The sequence below is a fragment of the Azolla caroliniana genome, unplaced genomic scaffold (assembly GCF_043228905.1).
Source record: "Azolla caroliniana isolate FFs.n. ecotype wild unplaced genomic scaffold, voAzoCaro1.0.p SCAF_1, whole genome shotgun sequence".
NCBI classification, from domain to species: domain Eukaryota; kingdom Viridiplantae; phylum Streptophyta; class Polypodiopsida; order Salviniales; family Salviniaceae; genus Azolla; species Azolla caroliniana.
This window is the reverse complement of record NW_028230436.1, coordinates 8,073,066-8,096,211: the sequence shown is the minus strand read 5'-3', so window position 1 is coordinate 8,096,211 and position 23,146 is coordinate 8,073,066. Positions and strand designations below refer to the sequence as shown.

Genomic DNA, 23,146 nt, shown 5'->3' with positions numbered 1-23,146 from the left:
CTAAATGCAGTTTATTGCATTGTCCCTTGATCTATTCCACATCTCCAATTAAAGGTGATTTGCTGATAGAAAATCGGGTGAACTTGATACAGCACAATTCTAGCATAAGTCATTGAACAAAACCCAACCAACATCCATCAAACTGAAATACATGGAATACAGCCAATGAGCCATCCAGATAGTGCATCACAAACACACGCACAGCATTGCCATATCTAATGAGTTAAGATGAGTGTTTCACCCAAATACATAAACTAATTTTCTAAACCTAAATTGTAGCCAGCAAAATATGGGAGAGAGAAAGAAAGAAAGAAAGACATATTAACGTCTTCTAAGCCCAAATTTGAGAGAGCGAGAATGTGCTATTGTCTTTCTGTTCATTCCATTGCACACCATTCCATAAGACACGATTCTGATTGATAATCCAAACATACAGGTTTCAAGAATGCACCCAAGCATTAATTATGCCAAATAATGAGTCGTTTGTATGTTTATCAAAATATATATACAATTTCCTAACCTTACGCTATACCAATTTGTCCTCAACATATCCAGATTGAGTATATGTCTTCAACACATTCTCTGTCAAAATAGTATGTTTGGATTAATAATCCAGACATACAACTCTCCAGAATGTACCCAAGCATTAATTATGCCAATTAATGGGTCGATCATATGCTTATCAAATAATATATACAGTTTCCTAACCTCAAGTGTACCCAACTACACACATAGATTGAGTTATTTGTGCTCAATACATTCTTTGCCAAAAAGTGGTCATTACTCTTGCTTTATATCTCTGAAATTCCAAGAAGAGCACTGATTCATTGTCTGTGCATCGCATTTTCAAGTGAAAAATGTAGGGTTTTTGTGAATGATATTGGTCATATTCTCGATAGCGCTCTGGACCTCCATCAAGACCAAAAAACCCATCTGCCAAAACTGTAGAATAAGCTCAAGCTTCTTGCCATACGGCTATTTACTGTGAAGAGAGTTTTTTTACCATAGAGCTTCAATGTATCTGATTTCAAGCACAGTACCCTCAAGCTGCTATGTATAAGGCCTTCATTGTATTTTTTACTCTCAAGCGAGTTTCTTTCATATAGCTTCATGTATCCAATTCATGGCCACTTCAAAAACTTATGGCCTCGAAGCGAGGGCGGGAGATAATCTTGTTTGACTGGCCCATCGCAATTGGGTGGGTATATATAACCGCGTCCATAGCCTAGCTGCCTCATTAAGCCAGTTGGTGCATTTCTCAAATGCAAAGGAACAGGTTCATTCCCTCTCTTTTTGACCCACTCTTGCGCCTCATTGATAGCCTGATAGACAGCTACAGACTTCGGTGCTAGTGCTAGATAGGAAACACACTGGGCTAGGTGCACATTGCACTCTGGCATCCCGAGGAAATGGCATGATTGATAGCAAGATACTGCCAGAGTCAGTGCTTGTGGGTCAGCCAGTCCTATGTCCTCACTCGCAAACCTAACAAGCCGACGAGCTATATACAAAGGCCCCTCCCCCCCTTCGAGCATCCGAGCAAGCCAATATAAGGCTGCGTCGGGGTCTCCGCCCCGCATAGATTTGTGAAGTGCACTTATGATGTTGTAGTGCTCTTCTCCTTTCTTGTCATAGAGGATATGCGAGCGTTGTAGAGCTTCTGAGATGTCATCTAATCTCACCATGATCACACCATCCACATTGCCATTTGAAGCTGTTTTGACTTCAGAGAGTTCAACCGAGTCAGAGGCAATTACGTTTACATCTTCACACTTCAGAATCGAGGATGATTTGCCAAGTTCTGATCCCCCTCCATTGACATTAATGAAGGGTGTTTCATGTTCCTTGGAAGCCCAATTTTTCACCCTCGACACAGCTGACATAACTGCAATTTCTAAGGCATTCAGAGCAACTCTGGCATCACCATCAGCAGCATCAGATAGAAACCCCAAAGCTTCCTCTTCAGCTTGTACCCACCGAATGGAAGGATCTTCACCGATACCGGCCATAACTCCCTTTTCAGTGTCTGAGAGAGCCCTTTCAAGAAGCCTTTTGATAATATCTGGGGGTATTTTGTTCAAAGTAAGGACCTTGCACCGCGAGAGGAGGGCAGGGTTGAGCTCAAATGAGGGGTTCTCAGTGGTGGCACCGATGAATGTCACATCCCCAGCCTCGATTGCAGGAAGAAAAGCATCTTGTTGAGCTTTATTGAACCTATGCACCTCATCCATGAAGAATAGAGTTCTAATACCCACTTTAGATCTCTTTTTAGCTTCATCTAGGATTTCTCTGACTTCTCGCACACCACTCGTGACAGCAGAGGCAGATACGAAGCGACAAGTGCCGATTGAGCGAGAAATTGCACGTGCCAGAGATGTCTTTCCGGAGCCAGGTGGACCCCAGAGAATAATAGAGGCCATTGTTTTGGCCTCGATCAAGGACCGAAGGATGCAACCAGGCCCGAGAAGATGGTCTTGACCAAGAATCTCATCCACTGAGCGCGGTCGCAACCTTTCAGCCAACGGGATCTTGCTAGCCCTAACCCTAACCCTAGATTCTTCCTCTTTTTCATTTTCCTTAGGTTTTGGCTTTTCTTGTACTGTCTTTTCGACTTCTTCTTCTTCGTCATGATTTCTTCTCCGTTTTAAGGTTTGTTGCGATGAAAGAAGTTTACCTTCTGAAGAAGAATCCATGGAGAAGAATCGATCCACAGTAGCTTGTTTCGAGCGGCACGAGGAAGCAGCTTCTGAGGTCTGATGATGATGATGATGATGATGATTGAGAAGCCATTCTGCAGCTTCCATGGTGGACCTTCCACCAGTAGCAGAGATGGCCCGTGTGGCAAGCTCCTCAGAGAAGCCCATGTTGAGCAATTCTTCCATGGTGCTGAGTCTATATCTCTCTCTTCCTCTCTGTCTGTGCCTTCTTGTGAAGAGAAGGTCAAGTCAAAAAGAAGTCAAGATTTTATACATATATTTCTGGTGATGCAAGTCTTGAAGGTCCATAGTCGGATTTGACCCGCATGACTCTCAGGTCTTCATCCTACATACCACCAATGTTGGGTCTAAGGCTGATCTCGACTGACCTTCTAGTGAAGAGAAGGTCAATTCCAAGTCAAGTCAAGATTTCGATCTTGAAGGTCCATAGTCGGTTTCTCAACTTGATTTGACCCACGTGACTTTCTCGGCTTCGTCCTACACACAAACCACCAATGTTGGGCTCAAGGCAAATGTCGATTGACCTCCTCGTGAAGAGAATGTCAAGATAAAGTGAAGTCAAGATTTCAATCTTGAGGGTCCATAGTCACTCTCTTGGCCTGATTGGACCCACATGCCTTTCTTGTCTTCATCCTGCACAGTGCACACCACCAATGTTAGGTTTAAGGTTTATCTCGATTGACCTTCTTTTCATTAGAAGGTCAAGTCGAAGGCAAGTCAATATTTCAATCTTGAAGGTCCATGGTCGGTCTCTCGGCGCTGATTTGACCCGCATGACATTCTGGTCTTCATCTTGCACACCACCAATGGTGGGTCTCGATGATATGTCCTGTTTCAGAGTATATCCATGGTAATAGACACACGTTTATAATACCCACCTTACTGTTCGCACCCGTGGTGTGCACAAGCCTCACTAGCTCTGCCACTTTATGAGATGTTAGCATGAAATGCAACAAAACCACTCCCATTGCACATATTAGTTGAAAGCCCATTGTTTATGCATCAGATAACAAGAAGACGATACTTGCCATATTTCAACTAAATATTTCCAAATAGCACGTGCAATAGGGCCTAGAATGAATTGATGTATATTGTCTTCCAATTGAGTATCACAACAAAAGCATGAGCTTAATGACAACCCTCTCCTTAGGAGGGCTAAACCTAAAGAACCATATGTACTTCCAATAATTGAACGAGAAATAAGTAAAAAAAAGGCCAAAGCACACACTAAACAAATAGATTTGGAAAATTGTTTGGAAGAGGGGTTTGTCATATGGACAATGCATTTTTTGCAATGCCAATGTATCATAAGCTATGAGAAATGAGGAGGGTCTTGCAAATAAACTCTTTGTACCAAATATGTCAAGAGCATGTGTGCCTTTATTTAGCTTCCTACTATAATACAACTTAGTTCACATCCTGTTTGATGAGAGGAGCATTGAGGCACCCCCTCCCCCCCCTCCCTCTCTCAACCGCTACATTCATTGGTAAAGTTCCAACATCGAGAGTTGCTATTGACTTACTCATGTATTACATTTTCAATTTTGATATCTCATATTTGACATATCAATACACTTATAAAATCTCTTCCTCGTCGTATCAAAATGCCATTAGAGTATAGAGCAATTGTGGGATAATTGTGTAAACACTCTGGATGCCAAATTGAAAATGTATAATTGTTTCTTTAAGTAAGTTTTGAGCAACATAGGGGTTAAGCAAGGATGTCTACTCTCTCCCTCACAGTTTGGTTTATGCGTCCATAAACTAGAAAAAAACTGTACATAAGGTTGCAAAGGATTGCATGGCCAAATACTCATGTGCGTGCTTATTTTTATATTCCTATATGCCAATGATGTTGTGTTGTTCTCTTATAGTCTAAACAATATGCAACATTAGTTACTAGTTGCATTGTATTAGAAACATTTTATGGAACCAACAAGCTTACTATCAAGATGGGGAAAATAATAGACATCGATATAGGTTCTACAACCAAGAAACCATCCCACATTTACATGCAAGGGATTGTCCCATTGAAAAACAGGTGGCATGTATGCTACGAGTCTAGGCTTCGAACAAGTTGGAATAGTTATCATATGTTTAAGAATTGATGCAACCAAAGAGATAGTGGAGGATGGGAAGTGTGAGCCACCAATTGAACATCTCAGCATGAACCATGACATTTTTCTTATCTTGCAACATTGGTCTTGGCACGATTGCCTTTTTGCTTAAAGGATGCATCATCCTACACTTCTTTTTAATTAACCAACCTTTCCTCATCCTCGCTGAAATAAATCCACTAAATCGAGATGCTCCAAGTCATGAAGAACTTCATTGACAAATACGTTGATATCCCCAATCGAGACATCCAAGCCATAATCTATCTCTCGACACTCCTCTGATTTTTTATCAGCGCGCCCCAATTCGAGCATCCATGCTTTTATCAACACAACCATCCTAGTTGGGGCCTCACTTTTGATCTCAATATAGGGTCCCTTATGCACCAAATGATCGGGTCTCTAGATGTGGATAGCCATCCTACACTACTATGAACGAGGTCTTTGAAAGCATGGTTGATACATAATTTTGCCCCACTCGATTCCAAATGATTGGTCTTTGGGGCGAGACTTGATTGTTGAAAGTCCGAGCTCGAACCTATAAAAGGCTTTGTGGAATGGAATGTGGGCAACATATCCATCAAAAATTTTCTTCCATCAAAAACTTTCTTGGCCTCAAAGGTTTTATAAGGGCTTACTTAACTAGAAGCCAGAAAGCTCTCTCTCACACACACACACAGACATACACACACATATACATATCCATCTCTTCCTCTTGTCCATATAATAAAATTCTCTCCTCTTTTAGTCTCCAATCCAAGCTCATGCAAGCAGCGGGGTCTCTTCTGCAGAAGTAAGGAAAAGAAGAAGAAGCAGAAAGGCAATGCCTTCTCTGAAATATGATACTCCCTGGGTAACTTTCTCTCTCTCTCTCTCTCTCTCTCTCTCTCTCTCTTTTGTCTGTCTATTTGTTTCTATTTTCTCTCGTCATACCATAAACCCAAATTTAAGTTTTGTTGCTAATTGTATGAGTCGAAATTGATTCTTTTGGAACCTTCAGTTCTAACCCTGACTTTAAACCCAAAAGCCTGTTTCTTGTTAATACTTTATGGTCGAATTGTTTATTTTTAAACCCTATCTCAAAACCCAAATCCGGAAAACCCCTTATAAAACCAGATAAACAGTCATCCTTGTGAAGACCATTTCTTGTGAAACCCCAAACTGAAAATTCTAATTTTTTTTAATGGTCTGTTTGTTAACCGTCTGATGTTTAAACAGTTTACACAGGGGCATCAGAGCTTTCCCTGCAGCTTCAGTGGTAGTGCTCAACCATTACTAAGAAACATGAGGATATGGCTTCTTCCTTCTTCATCGGAAAGCTTGTTTCATCATCAAACTAGAAGATCTAAGCTAAGGCTGAGCATCAGATCGACTCTTGATGATGCGGTGGACCCACCAATTCAACCTCCTCAATACCATTCATATGATGATATATCAGGAGAGCCCGGACCGGCCTTCTCTACTAGTAGAAACAATATTCCTGATGAGCCCTTTTGGTCGGCTGATGTACCTCGCATCATGAGAAGAACACGTGCAGATGTACCTAAGAAGACTTCCTCTCCATCTTCATCATCTTCTAAGGCTACTCAACAGAAGCCGGGCAGTCGGCGACGTCGGAAGGTGGCTGAGGAAGAAGCTCCCAAGGAAACTGAATCCCAGCAAAGTAAGAACCTCGTTGTCATCTTCTTCTTTTACTTAATCTTTTCATCTGTCTATATCTATATGTATGCTCGTGTTTGTGTTTGCGGATGCGTGTTGTTTACATGCACGTGTGTGTACTTGTTTTGTGTGTGTGTGTGTGTGTGTGTGTGTGTGTGTGTAGGTGCATCATGTATGTGTGTGTGCACACTACGTGTATATGTGTAAATGTATGTACATATTGTGCACTATGTGTCTTTACATGTATATGTGTGATATTGTGTATATATATTACTGATGTTTACCTGCACGTGAATGGTTTTCCTTTTCCCCTTCGTATCCCATATAATTTGTGTCTTTTTATGTCTGCATATTTGCTTGAGATTTTTCATTGAGATTTCTTGTCTTGCGGGTCATTATGTGTTATACGTATGTCTTAAGATATTTCATTGAGATGTCTATCTCGTGAGCATCTATAAATATGCCCATTTGCTTGAGCTATTTCTTCAGGATAGCTGTCTTACATATTACCATATATGCCAAATTGCTTAGTCTATTTCATTAGGATTTCTGTCTTTTTTTGTTTTCAAACTTTTAGTTTCTCTATAGTTTTTGTTCTTTTATAAATCTTCTGAAATATCACAATTTCATCTTGTCAAACACATTGATGTCGTTTTTTAAAGAGATTTGAACGATCATGATTTCAGGTTATGTTTTGTCATGTGTGTCCCATGCTTTATGTTTCTTGACGTTTTAGTAGTTCAGTTCATCTTGTATTTATGCAGAAGTGTTACGAGATATTTCATTTAAGATCTTTATCTTCTTCCTTTCTTTATATTTGCAAAGTATTTTGAAAGATAGTGATTTCATCCTAACTTCCAGTGCTTAAGATATTTCTTGAATAAAGGTATACAAACTCTCGAAAGAAAGGAAGAATACGAAGACGAAGAAGATGGTGATGAGTATAGAGATGAATATGTAACATACAAAGACCCTGATGCAAAGGAACCTGAAGAGGAGCCAGTGAAAGACCTCACTCCGCTACCTGATGAAAAATTGTGGTACAACTGGCGGAAGATTCCACCTGAGAAAGAGCCATGGCATGATTTCAGTAGGCCACCCCCTGATAACTTTGCGGTAAGTAGGGGTTTTTTCATAACATTTTCGGACACTAAGAATGGACCAATTATTTTGCCAAGTAATAATTCAAATGTAGTTCAGTTTGAAGCCTTTGTCAGAACTTCCTTTAAGTGATCAAGAAGGAACTAAGTTTATGTGAAGTCTGTGGTGAGTCAGCACCAAGTATATGCAAAGTGTGTGAATAAGAATTTAAGTATATGTAAAGTAAATGAGTTCAGAACTAAGAATATGTGAAGTGAGCAAGTAAAAACTAAGTATTTGTGAAGTGAGCGAGTAACACAGTTGCGATAAGAGCTAAGAATTTGCTAAGTGAATTAGTAAGACTCTCTAAAATGTAAGTCACTTGATCCATCAGTCGAAAGGTATTCTTCTTCTACCCTTCTCAGTGCAATGTTTTTCTACAGGTCTTGGCCGCTGCAGCGGCGAAATCTGGCCAGATCAAGTTATTTGGTGAGAAGCCTACTGTTACTGAAACAGTTCTTGCACGTGCTCGGAAACATGCTCTGAAAAAGGAAAGGTAAGACCATGTCTATAAATAAGCTCGCTTAAAAATCAGTGGATAAAATAATGTACACAGAAAGCACTATGTCTTCTTATGTTTTATATTGATTCTGGGTGCTTATAGAATTGAACTTGAAAAGAAAAGGCGGAGAGAGATAGGTGCAATGGCATATTATAGTGAGTGGGTCAAGGCGTGGAAGAAAGACTGCTCAAAAGAAGCTGTGAAGAAACGATATGAAGAGACAGGACAAACTGAATCTGCACAACTCATTGAGATGTTTGCACATCAAACTTTTGCAGAGTATCGGATCATGATGGGAACAGATCCTCGCATTGAAAGAGATCCACTAGCGATTCGCATGAGTTTGGAGGAGAAAAAAGCAAGTGGGTGTATCTTTTCAGACCTTGTTTATTAAATCTTTCTGAGAGGCTAATTTGATGTTGCTTTGGCAGTCTAAGCTTGTTTTCTTGCAACTCATGCTTCAATGTCAAATATTTTTACCTATACACTTTTTAGATGGCTTGCATATTTTTGAATATTTTGAATATTTTGAGCTCCATTCTTGATTTATTGTCCCATAGTAGAGAATCTATAGCTTGCATGAAGATCAGAGATGATTTTAGAAAGGAATTTTGAATTCATTGTCTTTTTTCTTCTTAACCTACATGATAGTGGCATGTGACCCTGATAACCTAGGAAACAAAAAATTGAATGTGATTTGTGCATGGTAATAGATATGCATCTTCACGATTAGAACTATTGATAATCAGTAAACTTAAAAATCTTTTCAACTGAACCTCTTAATTGTGTTCTATTTTGTGGTAAACTATCTAAAAACTTTTCATATCTTGTGCAGTTTGGGGAGGCGATCCAGTATACCCAACAGCAAACTACTACCGAGACCCAAATCAGAAAATCGATTACCGTGGACCGAACTTTCATGAACCAAGGATTAGTATATTTGAATCACTTAGAAAGGTTTGTTGTGTTCTTCTAAATATTTTATTCTTGACTTTGCACGAAATTTCCATTTACCTGTCCAAGGGCTTGCAATGTAATTATTAATAGTTTCAAATGCATATAGTGATATTGTTTTATTAGACACACGTTTTTACTATTTTCTTCAGTCTTATTATTATCCAGTTTTTATGTGTAAATTGCTGTCCCCATCTTTTTGTATTGCCTGTGAGAGGCCATTTGCTCTATTTGAAGCCTAGCTTTAAACAGCCTTGAAACTAGGAAAAACTAGATAAAACTTTTATTGCATAATATTTTACATATAGTAATATTTTGCCCTCTTATTTTAATTGCTCTTCCTTTTCGACACAATAATTTTAGTTTCCAATAGGTTCTTTTGAATACTTTGTAATTAGAGGGATTTAGCTAGCTAGCTAGCTAGCTAACTAATGGGTTTCTGGATAGGCTGGGAGGCTGATAACTCGGGAAGAACTCAAGGAGATGCAACAGAAAGAAGCTGCAAATCAGTTTGCAATGGTAACATGTTTTGCCTCTCTCTCTCTCTCTCTCACACACACACACACACACACACATACACGCACACGCACACACACACACATGCACGCATGCACACACACATATTTCTCACTTAAGTAGTGGTAATGTTCTCTACACACCTACCTACGATCCTTCATATTTTCTCTTTTTTGTTAATAGTTTAGTCATTGGAGTTAATCTCCTGCCTTATTGTGTGTATGCCAATGGCCAAGCCAACCTTGGATGATAGTTGCGAAATACAAATTTAGTCTTCAATCTGAATTTAGTCCTCCATCTGATTTTGCTGTTATCCTTTAATGCATGCCATTTGTTTTAATTCATGGGTCAATCTTAGGAATCCATAAAAGTTAGCTACACACAATTTTGCAAGCTTTTAATGTCTGGTGTAGATTATGTATTTATAGATGGATTGAATTTCATCAATGTTCTCTACACACCTACCTACGATCCTTCATATTTTCTCTTTTTTGTTAATAGTTTAGTCATTGGAGTTAATCTCCTGCCTTATTGTGTATATGCCAATGGCCAAGCCAACCTTGGATGATAGTGCGAAATACAAATTTAGTCTTCCATCTGAATTTAGTCGTCCATCTGATTTTGCTGTTATCCTTTAATGCATGCCATTTGTTTTAATTCATGGGTCAATCTTAGGAATCCATAAAAGTTAGCTACACAATTTTGCAAGCTTTTAATGTCTGGTGTAGATTATGTATTTATAGATGGATTGAATTTCATCTTTCATGTGTGAAAATTAAATACATGTTGCAGGACCAAGAGTTGGAAGAGGCAATTGCTGATGCCGTAGATATCGGAGAAAAGGAGGTATTGGGGGGGAAGGGTATAATTTGTTGCGAATATAATGGTTTGTCAGATTCAGTAGACTTACATAATTGGATTTGTTTATCACTAGGAAGACGAAAAGGAAGAAGAGTTAGAAATGCAGCAAGAAGTTGAGTCTAATGAACAAGAGGCTGAAGGAGACGAGGAGGAGAAAACACAAATAAACAGCATTGAAAACAAACAGGTTTTGTGATAAAAACGCTTCTCTTATGCAATGCATTTGTTCAAAAAATAACCTCAAGAGATATTAAGACAATTTCAGTTAATCTAATTCCAATGGATGTAGATGAAGCTTTATTTTCTTTTGGTGAAAATCATTAGTTTTCTGAAGTAATATAGAATTCCCTTTTGTTGTAGGAAGAGGTAGATGAATAGCGTGGTGGTAAATATATTGGAGCATCTCGAGAAAAAGTAGGCATATCATGTAATTGAAGCTTCATCGAAGAAGAATACCTATACACATTGTCCAAATGAAAGTTGTAACGCTGCAATACACAATGTTTTTTGGCCTTAGAAAAAGGTATTAGATATCAAAACTGTCTCGTCACTCCACATCTCCACATGTGCCTTCAGCTGACACTTTCTCTTGGTTCATCACCTTTGGAAAAGCCTGGGAAATCAAGTTTTTCAGGTGTTCAGCATGTCCACATGCAGCAAAGTTGTGTATTGGCAAACCACTTTCCTTTATCATGGAAATGTACCGTTTCTTAATGCTGCCTAAGCTCCGTCTAAATTTACGGTTGGATTGCATCTAAAAGCTTGCTAAGCAGCTCTAAGCTTTCTTTCATTGTACCAGTGAATCAAATTGCCTGCAAATTCAAAAATGTCCCTGGGAATAACTATTTATTTCCCCAAAGACAAATGTTCGGTCTAAGTTTGACGTGGTATGAGCTTGTTCGGTTTCTGTTTTTTGGATATAAAAAGCCAAATGTTGCATTCAAGTAGGATTGAGCTTGTTCATCATCTATTCATAGTTCCCTTTTCAAATTTGCAAAACTTGCAGAAGAAGATAACATGGTAGTGTGTTTATTGTTCATGTCAATGTTTACATGTGCATCAGTATTTATTATTGGAATATGTATGTTGGGCACAGTTTACTTTTTGTTTTAAATCAAAATGTGCTTTCAAGGGCCTAGTAAAACGCAATGTTGACTATAGTCTATTTGCACATATTAACATCATAGTACATCATAGCACCCTCTGAATAACCACTTTAGGAATGACTTTAGATTTCAACTTGTGTGTTTGTTGTCTTTTATGACTCCATAATTGTCAAAATCGGCTAGGAGTAGAGGGGAAGGTCTCCTCAAATTACATTTAAGCACAGGAATTTCGAAGTGTACAACATATGGGGAAGTTATAGCTTGGTTAAATATACAAAATACTCATTCTTTTCAATGCAAGTAGCAATTACAATGATCCTTTATTATTTTGTTATCTTTGAAAGCTACAGACTGCTGGAAGTTTGAAAGTGTCCACAAATTAAGTATGAACTTTGACTACATAGAATTAGATAAAGTACATGGGAATGCACTACGGAAATAGTAACTCTGAACACTACAATGATCATGAAAGATAGCTGCAAATACAACAATTCTTTGTGATAGCATAACCTTTATAAGCAGATACTTTATGATATTTCTACCCGAGTTGAGGTTTATTAACATGCAAACAAATCCAAGGTATAGTAGAACATACTAAGTTGACATAATACAATGGCATATTCTCTCAGAAATTCTGCTTTCAAGAGCATGCACAATAACATAACGCAAAGACAGACTATAGAAATGGCAATTAGAGACTGCTATGTTTTTCAAAGCATGCACACAGATATACTATACTTCCATGGGACCCTATCCATTAAGATTGATGCATTAGTGGTTATCTGCTATGGAGAGAAGAATGGAAAGAAGAGGGTGGGGGGGGGGGGGTATTTGTGAGTGGGGAGTAAGGAAGGAGATAGAGCAGAGGGTGATGGAAACAAGTATTATATCAACACAAGACAATCAAAAACCTGAAATGCAATGAAACAAGAAAAAGAGGGGGGGATGCTTAGGATAGAAAATATTAACATTTTTACAAATCTGAATATTATATTTCATTTCCAAGGAACGATATAAGACTAGATTTATTAATTGGCTACTTGCCATGTGCCCATTATGTTATAAAAATAAAATTTTACCAAGTCTTTGTATTTTACTTGCAAAAACTGAAATTAAATTTATATTTGTTTACATATTTGTTTCCCTAATGTATAGATTTTTTAAACAATCTGAGCTATAGAAATCACTGTGTAGCCATTTAACAAATCTGTACACTGTATACCAAAAGCTTGTACAATAATATTTCAATGTAGCTTTAATCACAACAGGACGACAAATTCTTGAAGATTCAAGGGAAAACAAATCATTTCTACAAAATTTCTGAAGGAAAAAACCGAAATCTAGCTGCAATTCAAACATAAACAAAAATTATCATGTTTGACAGTTTTCAACCAGCTGAATCTTTATTTGGTCATGGAAAACAATCAGACAACGGAGCATGTGCAAGAATCATCTAAAAGGAATGTTGAGAATGCATAACAGAGTTCTAAAGATGCACCCGCCACACCTAATGAAGAATGAGTAGGCATACTCACACCATCTAATGAAGAATGAAGAAGGCAAATCCGCACAAGCTGAAAATTACTTGCATTTAAAATATTAAGAAGTTGATTCTCACTATTTGCATGAAGCAAGACAGTCTGCAGCGGAATAGTTTGACACTAAAGGGATACAAGTAAGCAGTGTCATCAATACCGATACTGCTGACTGTTATACCTTGATTCAAAGGACAGATATAGCTATATGCCATAGTCATGCAAAGGCATGATCTTAAGCGCACTGCCCATCCCAAATATCATAAAAACAACTACGCCAATAGTAAAGTTTGTGATTTCGGAACACTACGATAATAGCAGAGTATCAAATATTTCCATCTTCCTTTTTTAACCAGAGACATTGTCCGAGGGACTGCCTTGAGGAGCTTCAGCTTGATCATCAGTGGCCGGAGCGGCAGCCGACCACATCTGAGGAGGGGGGGCATATCCCATCTGATGATGACCCATATACATAGAAGGATCCATAGGCATAGTGGGCCTACCAACAATATACGCAGGAGATCCAGTAACACTTGGAGATAACTGAGTCATAGGAGGTCCGAATGTTCCCGGTGGTGTCTGCGACATATAATACATACCTGCATACGGCAATCCCTCCCCTGAAGGAAGGCCTCCTCTGGCCACTGAAATTCCTTCTTCCTTCACCTCATCCCTTGGCACTATATCAACCAAAAAGTCAAATATATCTGTCCGAGTTATTGCTGCCGCAATATCATTCCTCTGCAATGTTCTCCTTTTGTTCTCTTCTGCATGCATCCACGATCTCAAGGTTAGTTCCAACGTGAACATCTCGCATGCTTTAGCAAAGAGGACAGGCGCCTCAGCCGATATCATCTTCACATCTTCATCGGCCTTCATAATCTTTTTTATGCGAGCCAAAGGCAGCTGGTGGTTCTTAAAGTCGTTCACTTGCTCGATCTCTTGCCTTTGTGTGTTCCAAAAGTGTTGTAATTGTTGCATGTGGACACTTTGATATCCCATGGGTTGCATTTGTGGAGCAGGATAACCAGCAGGGGCTTGCCCTGGTTGGACTCCAGTTGCATATGCATATTGCACGTGTGGCTGTCCACCAGCCACAGCCATGGCTTGCTGCTGCTGCTGCTGCTGCTGCTGTTGAGAGCTTTGTTGTTCCATTTTTTTCTAACTCTTCCTTTCTAATCTTCCACTTATTACTTGTCTGACAAACTCTACACACTTCCACTCAATCTCAAGCAGTTCATTCCACCTGCAACAATGTCCATCTCCAAAAACTCAACCATCGCTCTAATAAAAAACAAATCCATACAATCACACCATTATAGCATTACAACGCCATTACCACAAAACCCAAAAGACACGCCAGAATGTTTGTTACATACATGAACAGATGACCATCATTCGAACACCAACATTCCAAACTCCTCTAATCCTCAAGGCCCTAAGATGATGTGGCTCATGGCCTTTACATGCATTTGCAGACATGTTCTAATCACTTTTCTCAATCAATTTCTTCTGACCTTCGCCCTTAAATCTTCTACTCACCCAAAAATGATCTCAATCTGGGGCAGTTCACGATCTCAATTTCTTATCCGTAACACTCTAAGGTGACATATTTCATGATCCATTTATCCATTTTTCCTTAAATTTCCCTATATCTTCCCCCTAATCATGCATATACTGGCATGTCAAATATTTTTTTCTTTTTCTATTTTCTCATCTTCCCTTAAATCATCTCTCAGCAGTATATATCACTATCTAGACAAATCCTAACCATCTGCAGCAATTCATTGCACCTCTAACAAATGCAAACTACTGCTTTAATAGATGGAAACAGATTTGCTTCTAGGCATGCGTATAATGATCTCATTATGCTCAGGTTCATGAACTGGTGAACATATTCAGAAATGTCCAAATCTCTGTCTAATCAGCACTTGCATATGCAGGACATGTTTGCTAATTCTTAGATAAGACCGCTTATTACCTCAAACAACATTTCTGCTCCTACTCCTCAAACACATACATTCCTTTCTCATCCTCCATGTTTCCCATTTTATTCTGTTTCATCCTCAAATAATTATTCTTTCCTCCCAAATCCTCAACATTTGAGGTTCTATGGTTTTACTTATAGACCCTCAATATTTCCCTTTCTAACATGTTACTAACAAGGCTTTGATATTTCAACCTCTAATGCTGAATATATTTCCCCTTTCTGATACCCAGCATATCCATAAATAATAACTTTCCGATGAAAATTTTACGAATTCCCTATCTAATGTATATTCTGAACAATACTTTTCCCCTTGCATTTAATGCTCAGACATTAGTTCCCTTACAAACGCTCAATATTCTCCCTTCTACATCAACAGAACATGCATTCTAATTTTCCACATCCTTTTTTATACCCTGAAGAATCTTATATTTTAATCATTAAAGGACCTTCCTATTCCTACTTCCATCGATTTTCTTAGTTAAACTTTACATGCAAATATCCATCTCAAGAAGACAGACTGGTAAAAACATTTTGTATTATGTGCATAGAGAAAAAGATCATGCAGGAAAATTTGATATTCTAATCAAGAATTTCCATTAAAAAAAGAGATTTTATCAGAAAAAATATTCTAGACCTAACAAATTTTCATCCGAAAAACCTAGAAATAAAGATAAATGCTACGCAAAACCCTAGAAATAGTGCAATTTTATCAGTAAACTACATAGCGCTTGAGAGAATAACTAAGAGAAACCCTAGAAATAGCAAATATTCATTTAAAACCCCTTGACACGGTGAAATTCCATCAGAAAAACAACTGGAACTAGAGAAAAATCGTCAGGGAAACCTTAAAGCTAGTGACTTTTTAAGAGGAAACCCCAGATATATTGAAATTCTATCAGGGAAAAAAAAAACGAAACCTAGTGAAGCTACATCAAACCTAGAAAGAAAAACTACCAAATTCCATCAGACGGAGAAGCGGAACTCTAAACCTAGCTAAATCTCGAACCAGGAACAGAACGTTTTACATCTTCCACACAGAGATAAAGGTTTAGAGAGATAAAGGTTTAGAGTGATAAGAAGAATTAGCGCATCAAGATCAGAGAGAACATACCTTTCTCTGACAATCTGTGTGTGTGAGTGTGAGTGAGTGTGTGTCCGAATCTCTTCTTTTCTTCTCTCTATCTCTCGTTTCCTCGATCCTTTTGTCTCAGGGCTTGCTTGCGGTAGCTCCCACTGATCAGAACAGAGAGACAGACAGAGTTCCTGTGTGTGAGATTAGGGTTTTATACACAATCCTATGACAATATCCTCTCTCATCTCTCTTGTTTATTAATTATATTTGAGCTGTTTTATTTCTCTTTTCTTTATTTCTCGAGGTGCCCCCCCCCCCCCCCTCTATGTTTTTATTATTTCCCTAGATATGCCCTCCCTCAACCCTCCTCTCCGACACCACCATCATCTGTTTGGGGCGCCCACCTTTGAAGTGCCAATGAATTGAATAGATGACTGCCGAGGTTGGGGGATAAGTTCATGTGTTGGAAGTGTTACGGGCATGACCATACTTTATCCTCGTGTGGAATATATTTACGATACAACTTACCACGAGATAAATTATGGTTACGAGTTCTACACACGAGGATAGAGTATGGTCATTCCCATAACAAGAAGTCACAATCTTAGCCATTTCATGTAACACCATCGAGCTGGAGAGTGTATTATGGAACCCACGATCTTATATTTTTTGTCGCCAATCCCATGGAACAAGAAGGCTTTGCATTCTATTTTGCAACTCCTATTATTGTTGTGGAAAAAGAGATTTACATGAGGATTGTGTGGATTGTGTGGAACCATCTAGCTAACCCCCTACACTCTTTGGGAGGAGTTGCAATATTGGATTTATCTAACCTTTAACGATGGCTCATAGATTTTTGGTATCACAAAACATGTGGCCATGCTTACACCCATGCATATCTATTGTCCAATATTTCATCGAGAATAAGGGTTTGACAAATGGGGACACATGGGAGGACAATGATTTAGGCATCATGGTGGCAATTACTTAATGGAAGTATTCCAGTTAAAATTTTGTGTTCTTTATGTGCTCAAACACTTGGTTGTCACATAGCATGAAGCGCACTCCTTATTTTTATGGGCACCATCATCTAGTAGACAACATTGTAATTCCTTGCAAAACAAGTCACCACATGTCTTCAAGATTATTATGTTGCATGGTATGGAGAGAGTGCGCTCTCATTTAATGGCTTGTTTCCTTTGGGGTTCAAAGAGGTGGGAGATATAGTGATGCTTGATCTCACAGAGTTTTGGATTTTGTTGAAACACGACAATCACTATGCAGCCTCCTCAATTGTTGGTTTGTTTGGCAACAAATATAGATGAGAGAAATTAACATCCAAACAAGGGGCAAAATAACCTTTAGAACCAAGAACATTTACAAAGCATTATCCTCAACATGTAGATGCAAATCTCTAAATAGTAAAACAAAGGTACAAGTAGTAGTTGAAATTAAAAGACTAAGTTATTGCCAACTTTCAATGTTTTGATCTTCGATGAGTTTGATTCTATGGTTAATTAGACAGAGAGAGAATAAAAAAGATCTCTTGACGACTATCTCGAATTTTGGTTGATTCTCTATCATTTCAAGAAGACGAAAAAGTTGAGTATAACTTTTTGCATTTGTATAATCTTTAGAAAATTTGATTTGCTCCATAATTCACAACACATAATGCTTGACTTGACACATGCCTTATACGTTCTTGGTGCACTTGTTTAAATAGATGGCAACACCACATGGTCTACAGACACATGGCAACTACATAAGCAAGTGTCGTCTATTCTTCTCCTATGTTGAAGATGTTCATGCATATTTCAATATATTCTTCTTCTTGAAAAGATGATATTCCACTCTTCAATTTCCTCATACTATAATATGTTTGCCTACCACATGTGGCAAGGTATGCTCGATATTGTAGCCTATACTAAGAACAAGAGCTTCAAAGGAACAACCTCACATGAGCCTCACAACTTGAACCTTGAAAATGATAGATGGTTTGAAAAATAAAAATTAAGAATTAGTTTGGAACATCATTACTTTCAAATTTGTTCCATATATAATTGACAATGAGACTAAAACATGAGATGAGACAACTGCACTTGTGAAACTTTTGAGATAGCTTCTTAGTAATCTTACAACCAAAAAACCAAACTATAGATTTAATGTGGGTTTAGGGTTTAGAATGTATTGGTAACAGTTAGTTTATATACATACAACAACAATTCGACCATTGGATTCATGCAGAAGGTAGAAATATCGATCACATCAAATATTTCATTCAGGAAGCTTTGGGGAGCTTACGGCAATCTGATTTCATCCAACCCAATCGGTGGTTCTCATTATCATATACCATTAAGGTTCCTTGCATTGAAATATCTAGAACAGTCCATGTAACAGAATATTAGCATGTGTGTTAAAGAATTAGCAAAGTTAAGAGTCTAAGAATCATTACCTCCAATAATGTTTGAAGCATCTTTACCCATAATCCCTGCATCCAATAGTCCGAGGCAGACATTTCCAAGAGACTATTGACATAAATTTTCGAAAAGAATCACATTATAACTTTTTACAGGTCAGATGTGTGTGTGTGTGTGTGTGTGTGTGTGTGATCAAAATATATAGAATGTGGTTTTGCTCAGACATGCTTTACTAAACTCTTACATTATTTATGAGGTATCCTTCGAGAGATAACTGCATCCGACTCGTCTTGGCAAACAATACATTTTTACTACCTTGGAATTCCAGGATGATTGGTTTAAAAACATGTTGGATATCTTTCAGCGACCTGAATTACAAAAACATAAAAATTATAGCCTATTAATAAATGTGTATTCGGTTTGTTAAATATTGCATCTTCACTCCCATCATAAGGGGAAATCAGTTGTTACTTGACACCCAAGATAGATGGAATATAAGAAGAAATAAATGCATGATTTCTCATACATAATGGGGGCATTGCGTCGCCAGCAAAGAGGTAAAGTGTGATCCGATGTGTCTAGTCGAAGATCAGTGTTAACAAGGCTTTGTTGGATCTAAATGAGACGCATAAAAAATCCAATCATCACAATTGTCACCCAAAGAAACCAAATGAAAAAATATAGGCCAATATCGTAGCTAGAAAGGAAGATAAATAAAGAAAAAATGTGCTTATCTACAGATATACACATACTCATATGTCTATTTTAAATATACATACACATATTATATGATTTAACTCACAGTTGCAACAATGGCAGTATACAATGAAGAGACTAGATATGAGTACGATGTCCCACTGTCAAAAATTACAGTTCGGATCACATTGGAATCCATGTGTACACGGGCATCACCATAAAATACATTTGTCATCGATAATGCATAACTCTTCCTGCATCACTCATAACACACAAAACAAGAGAATGACTAAGCCATCCATGCATGTGCAAATAAAAAAAGTATATATCATTTACATAATCATCTTCAATGTATAGCAGTATGTATTACATCGATGGCTTGCTTATGAATGATGCCCAAGTGATGCCACGAGCGGGGAGAAGTTTATCACCCAACAACAAGTAACCACTTCTAGCATCATTCCCAGGAATAAGACAATGTGAGATGATGTTCTTGACGAGGCCCTGTTGTGACAACTGAGATGGGAGTGAGATTGATGAAGAACTGAGACCCAAGACGCCATCTGTAGGGGATGGAGAATTGGCTAGAGACCCTTGCTGATTATAACCACACCTGTCCAATAATCTCTCTCTCTCTCTTTTTAATCGTAATTAGCTTACCCTATTGGTAAGTTGTTACACTACAAGCACTACATCTTGGGTTCGAAACCCAATTTTCTCACCTCTCTATTATATACTTCATACATATCTCTTAATTCACTGTGGAATGTAGGGGTTGAACCCATGACCTCCTGGTCTCCATTGGGCAACCTTACCAACTGAGCTACATCCATCCATCTCTCTCTCTCTCTCTCTCTCTCTCTCTCTCTCTATATATATATATATATATATGATACAAATAAAACCTTACGAGGTCATGTGACACCAAAGTAAAACAATCTACGCAATGACCATGTGTAATATAGTGCCAGGCGCATAAAATTTAATTACCATTACATACGGCCATGAACACCAAAAAAATTAATATTGTTTTATTGACTGAGAAAAATAGATTTTCAAAAAAGAAAATTACCCAATAATAGCTTTTGTGTGGCCCAAAGTGTGATTGCTTAGTATCAGTGCCACTCGGTTCCGGATAAGAACACCCATAGAATATCCTCCATCCACATACTGAATGTCATAATCGCATTGTCCCGATCCTTTTTTACAATCATATTTACTTCCAACTTGGACACTCGAACAACTTTCTTCACTACAATCCACAAGGTTAGACTGGCTTGGTTTGAACAAAGGATGAGGCCCCTTCAATAAGGAAAACAAACAACACTGATATTAGTTTTGTTTAGCCAGATATCTTTTGTGGGAATCCATTTCATGTACACATGTTTTAGATAGCAAAAGTAAAACTCAAAAAAGATGGGCACCAACATTGAATATTTGTAAAGAAAAGTCTAAGTCTACCAAAACTTCCATAATATGATTCTATAAACTACACAAGCATATATACACTCCATACATGAGAAAAGAAAGGCACGAATTCAATTTTGGGGAACGTGAAACCACCTTGTTAGAATGAGACTGAAATTACACACCTTTGCACAACGAGTACATGGAGCATCACATTGAAGCCATGTGAGATCACTTCCAGTGTCCATGTCTAGAAAATATTCTTGTGAAGGATTACCAAACCTTATCGAAACAAAGTATAGTCTGCAAATTTTGCACGTTTTTCAGGCGAGAAAATTAAATTAAATAGACAAGCACTATAACTTAACACAATACTATGAGAGCATGTATGGATGTATCTGCGGATATCTATTTGCATCTATATATGCATGTATGTGTACATATATCTCATTCGATCCTCCACATTCATGAACCTCAGAATTAATGAGTCCTGAAAAATATCATCTGACTGTCATATTCATGATGATATTACACTATTCTAGGATTCTTTATCTTTCTTCTAACCTCCATGTTATTTTTTAATGACAAAATGTACTTATAAATGATGTGCCCAAGTTTTCCATCGTTTCATGTCTTAAAATTTTGGAACTTCCAAAGTAAAAACCCTACGGTCTTAACATTGTGCACGTGATAAAGGGCATTCTTATTAGTTTGGTACCTAGATTCTAATGCATAACTATCAACACATATAGTTAAAGGATATACTTCATGAGAATCATGGCACATTTCTTACCCAGAAGGATACACATTTCCACGAAGAGGAAATATGGTTGTAGAAGTAGCTGAGGCATCTGGCGTGGAAGAGGCGAATGTGCTCATTTCTGCACCTGCTCTCGTGTTCCGGATCTTATCTCGGCTAACAAGAGTAGTAGAAGAATTTGAATTCGGTGAAGATGTACTCGAAGAATTTAAATCCTTTGGAAAGAAATTTGAATCAGAGTCCGAATGCATGAAAACTTTCTTTGATTGGATAGGGAAAAACATATTATTCTCATCTTCACTTCTATCATCATCATCGCTATCTTGGAGTTCTCCTTCTTCCAGCTCAAGCGTTGATGGAGCATATTTCCAAAAGAAGTAAACCACTAATGCCGCAAAACACACTGACGCAACTCTCTTCAATCTAAAAGACGGATTTTTTTTTCCTCCTCTAATCCGAATTCTTCTCCTTGCCTCTCCAGACTCGGGTATGGAATTGTTAACTTCAGCGCTATGCAAAGGAAGCACGTTACCTCCCTCAGCTTGGTCTTCATCAGACATCGGGGTAGGGTTAGGGTTAGGGTTTTGGGCAGTGTAACTTTCTTTCAATGCAATGGCACCTGTGATGACTTTGCCTTCCGAAGGGTTGTCTGGGGAAGGTAATTTGATGATGACCACAGCCTTCAGATCTCCTTCCATAGCTTCCGTAGATCAGAAGAAGAAGAAGAAGAAGAAGAAGAAGAAGGGAAGAGGAAGAGGAGGAAACATACAGGAACTTACTCTGTGATTACACTGTGCTGTATTTTGTCAAAGCTATGGTGGACCCCTCAATGATCAGACACTGAATGCATTATCTGAAAAATACCCCTCTGGGGGACAGGGGTACTTTTCCTTTATTCTGAAAAATACCCCTGGTGGAGGCAAGGGTTGTTTTCCTTTATTCTAAAACATACCCCTCCCCCACCCAAAAGGTTCTTCTCTTCTCTCTCCAACACTATAGTCTACCCCCCTTGAAAGAGAGCAGGCGGGCATTTCCAGAAACATGAAGAGCACATTTGTGACCGAAGCTACTCTTTCTAGCAAAAAAAAAAACTAAAACGTGTCTAAGAAATACAGACTAAATCATTTTTGTGGGGGTGTGGAGGGGGCGGACGTATTTCAGGCGAGTCTTTGCTCATCTATAATACTTACCAACCCAGTTCTTAGAAACACGGGCATCATCCCCAAACTAAAATGTCATGGGCAAAACTTGTTGGGCACTCATTGCAATGCCTACGATTTGTTTAGATTCTGCAATTGAAATATTTCAAAAGCAGTCCTCTTTAACTACGACTCTTGGAATACGAAAATGTATCCTCGTGTTCTCGTAAAGACATGGGACTTCTTCCATGTTTTGCTTTGTCTTTTCATTTGACTAATTCCCATGTATTTTCTTGAACTATGTCGATACCCTCGCTTTAATGCAGGTGAGTCATAAAAAGGGTTGTCCCTACAAAGATTACTCAATTTCCCGTTTGACCAAACTTGTCCTCCATTCTTGTCAAGCATACGGGTCCACCCAACAAAGATACCAACTATATGACAAATTTAGATAGAATACCCATCTCATACTCTAAAATATGAAGTTAGAATGACATAGGCAATTCTTCTCGATTTAGATGCACAAGGACTCGTAATCAATTTATTAGTGACTTATTCTAA

General features: G+C 38.2%; 4 protein-coding genes across 6 annotated transcripts; 1 reads left to right on the top strand and 3 right to left on the bottom strand.

Moving 5' to 3' along the window:
* Positions 1-400: 400 nt before the first annotated feature.
* On the bottom strand, positions 401-2,910 carry LOC147868785 (AAA-type ATPase family protein). Its single transcript, XM_087323327.1, has 2 exons — positions 709-2,910; positions 401-582 (listed from the first exon to the last, which is right to left on the bottom strand). Exon 1 carries the CDS (start codon positions 2,880-2,882, stop codon positions 1,122-1,124), a length of 1,761 nt encoding a protein of 586 aa, XP_087179453.1. The 5' UTR covers positions 2,883-2,910; the 3' UTR covers positions 401-582; positions 709-1,121.
* Positions 2,911-5,555: 2,645 nt separating this feature from the next.
* PTAC12 (plastid transcriptionally active 12) lies at positions 5,556-11,433 on the top strand. Of its 3 annotated transcripts, XR_015530099.1 has the most exons (11): positions 5,556-5,684; positions 6,050-6,494; positions 7,377-7,606; positions 8,014-8,126; positions 8,235-8,494; positions 8,968-9,089; positions 9,534-9,605; positions 10,395-10,448; positions 10,537-10,650; positions 10,824-11,291; positions 11,391-11,433. XR_015530099.1 is itself a non-coding variant. In XM_087323309.1 (10 exons), exons 1-10 carry the CDS (start codon positions 5,655-5,657, stop codon positions 10,839-10,841), a joined length of 1,458 nt encoding a protein of 485 aa, XP_087179435.1. In that variant the 5' UTR covers positions 5,556-5,654; the 3' UTR covers positions 10,842-11,433. The 3 variants fall into 3 exon arrangements, 2 of the variants coding, with proteins under 2 accessions (XP_087179435.1, XP_087179447.1); XM_087323309.1 differs by having other exon boundaries at positions 10,824-11,433; XM_087323321.1 differs by having other exon boundaries at positions 5,570-5,684; positions 6,059-6,494; positions 10,824-11,433.
* Positions 11,434-13,139: 1,706 nt separating this feature from the next.
* Positions 13,140-16,334, bottom strand: LOC147868783 (nuclear transcription factor Y subunit C-1-like). Its single transcript, XM_087323300.1, has 2 exons — positions 16,206-16,334; positions 13,140-14,350 (listed from the first exon to the last, which is right to left on the bottom strand). Exon 2 carries the CDS (start codon positions 14,257-14,259, stop codon positions 13,453-13,455), a length of 807 nt encoding a protein of 268 aa, XP_087179426.1. The 5' UTR covers positions 14,260-14,350; positions 16,206-16,334; the 3' UTR covers positions 13,140-13,452.
* A 1,865-nt stretch (positions 16,335-18,199) lies between these two features.
* LOC147868782 (aspartyl protease APCB1-like) lies at positions 18,200-22,271 on the bottom strand. The gene is made up of 9 exons (XM_087323288.1): positions 21,480-22,271; positions 20,872-20,989; positions 20,352-20,581; positions 19,650-19,892; positions 19,386-19,533; positions 19,110-19,198; positions 18,828-18,951; positions 18,619-18,691; positions 18,200-18,542 (listed from the first exon to the last, which is right to left on the bottom strand). Exons 1-9 carry the CDS (start codon positions 22,142-22,144, stop codon positions 18,445-18,447), a joined length of 1,788 nt encoding a protein of 595 aa, XP_087179414.1. The 5' UTR covers positions 22,145-22,271; the 3' UTR covers positions 18,200-18,444.
* Between the last annotated feature and the right edge of the window lie 875 nt (positions 22,272-23,146).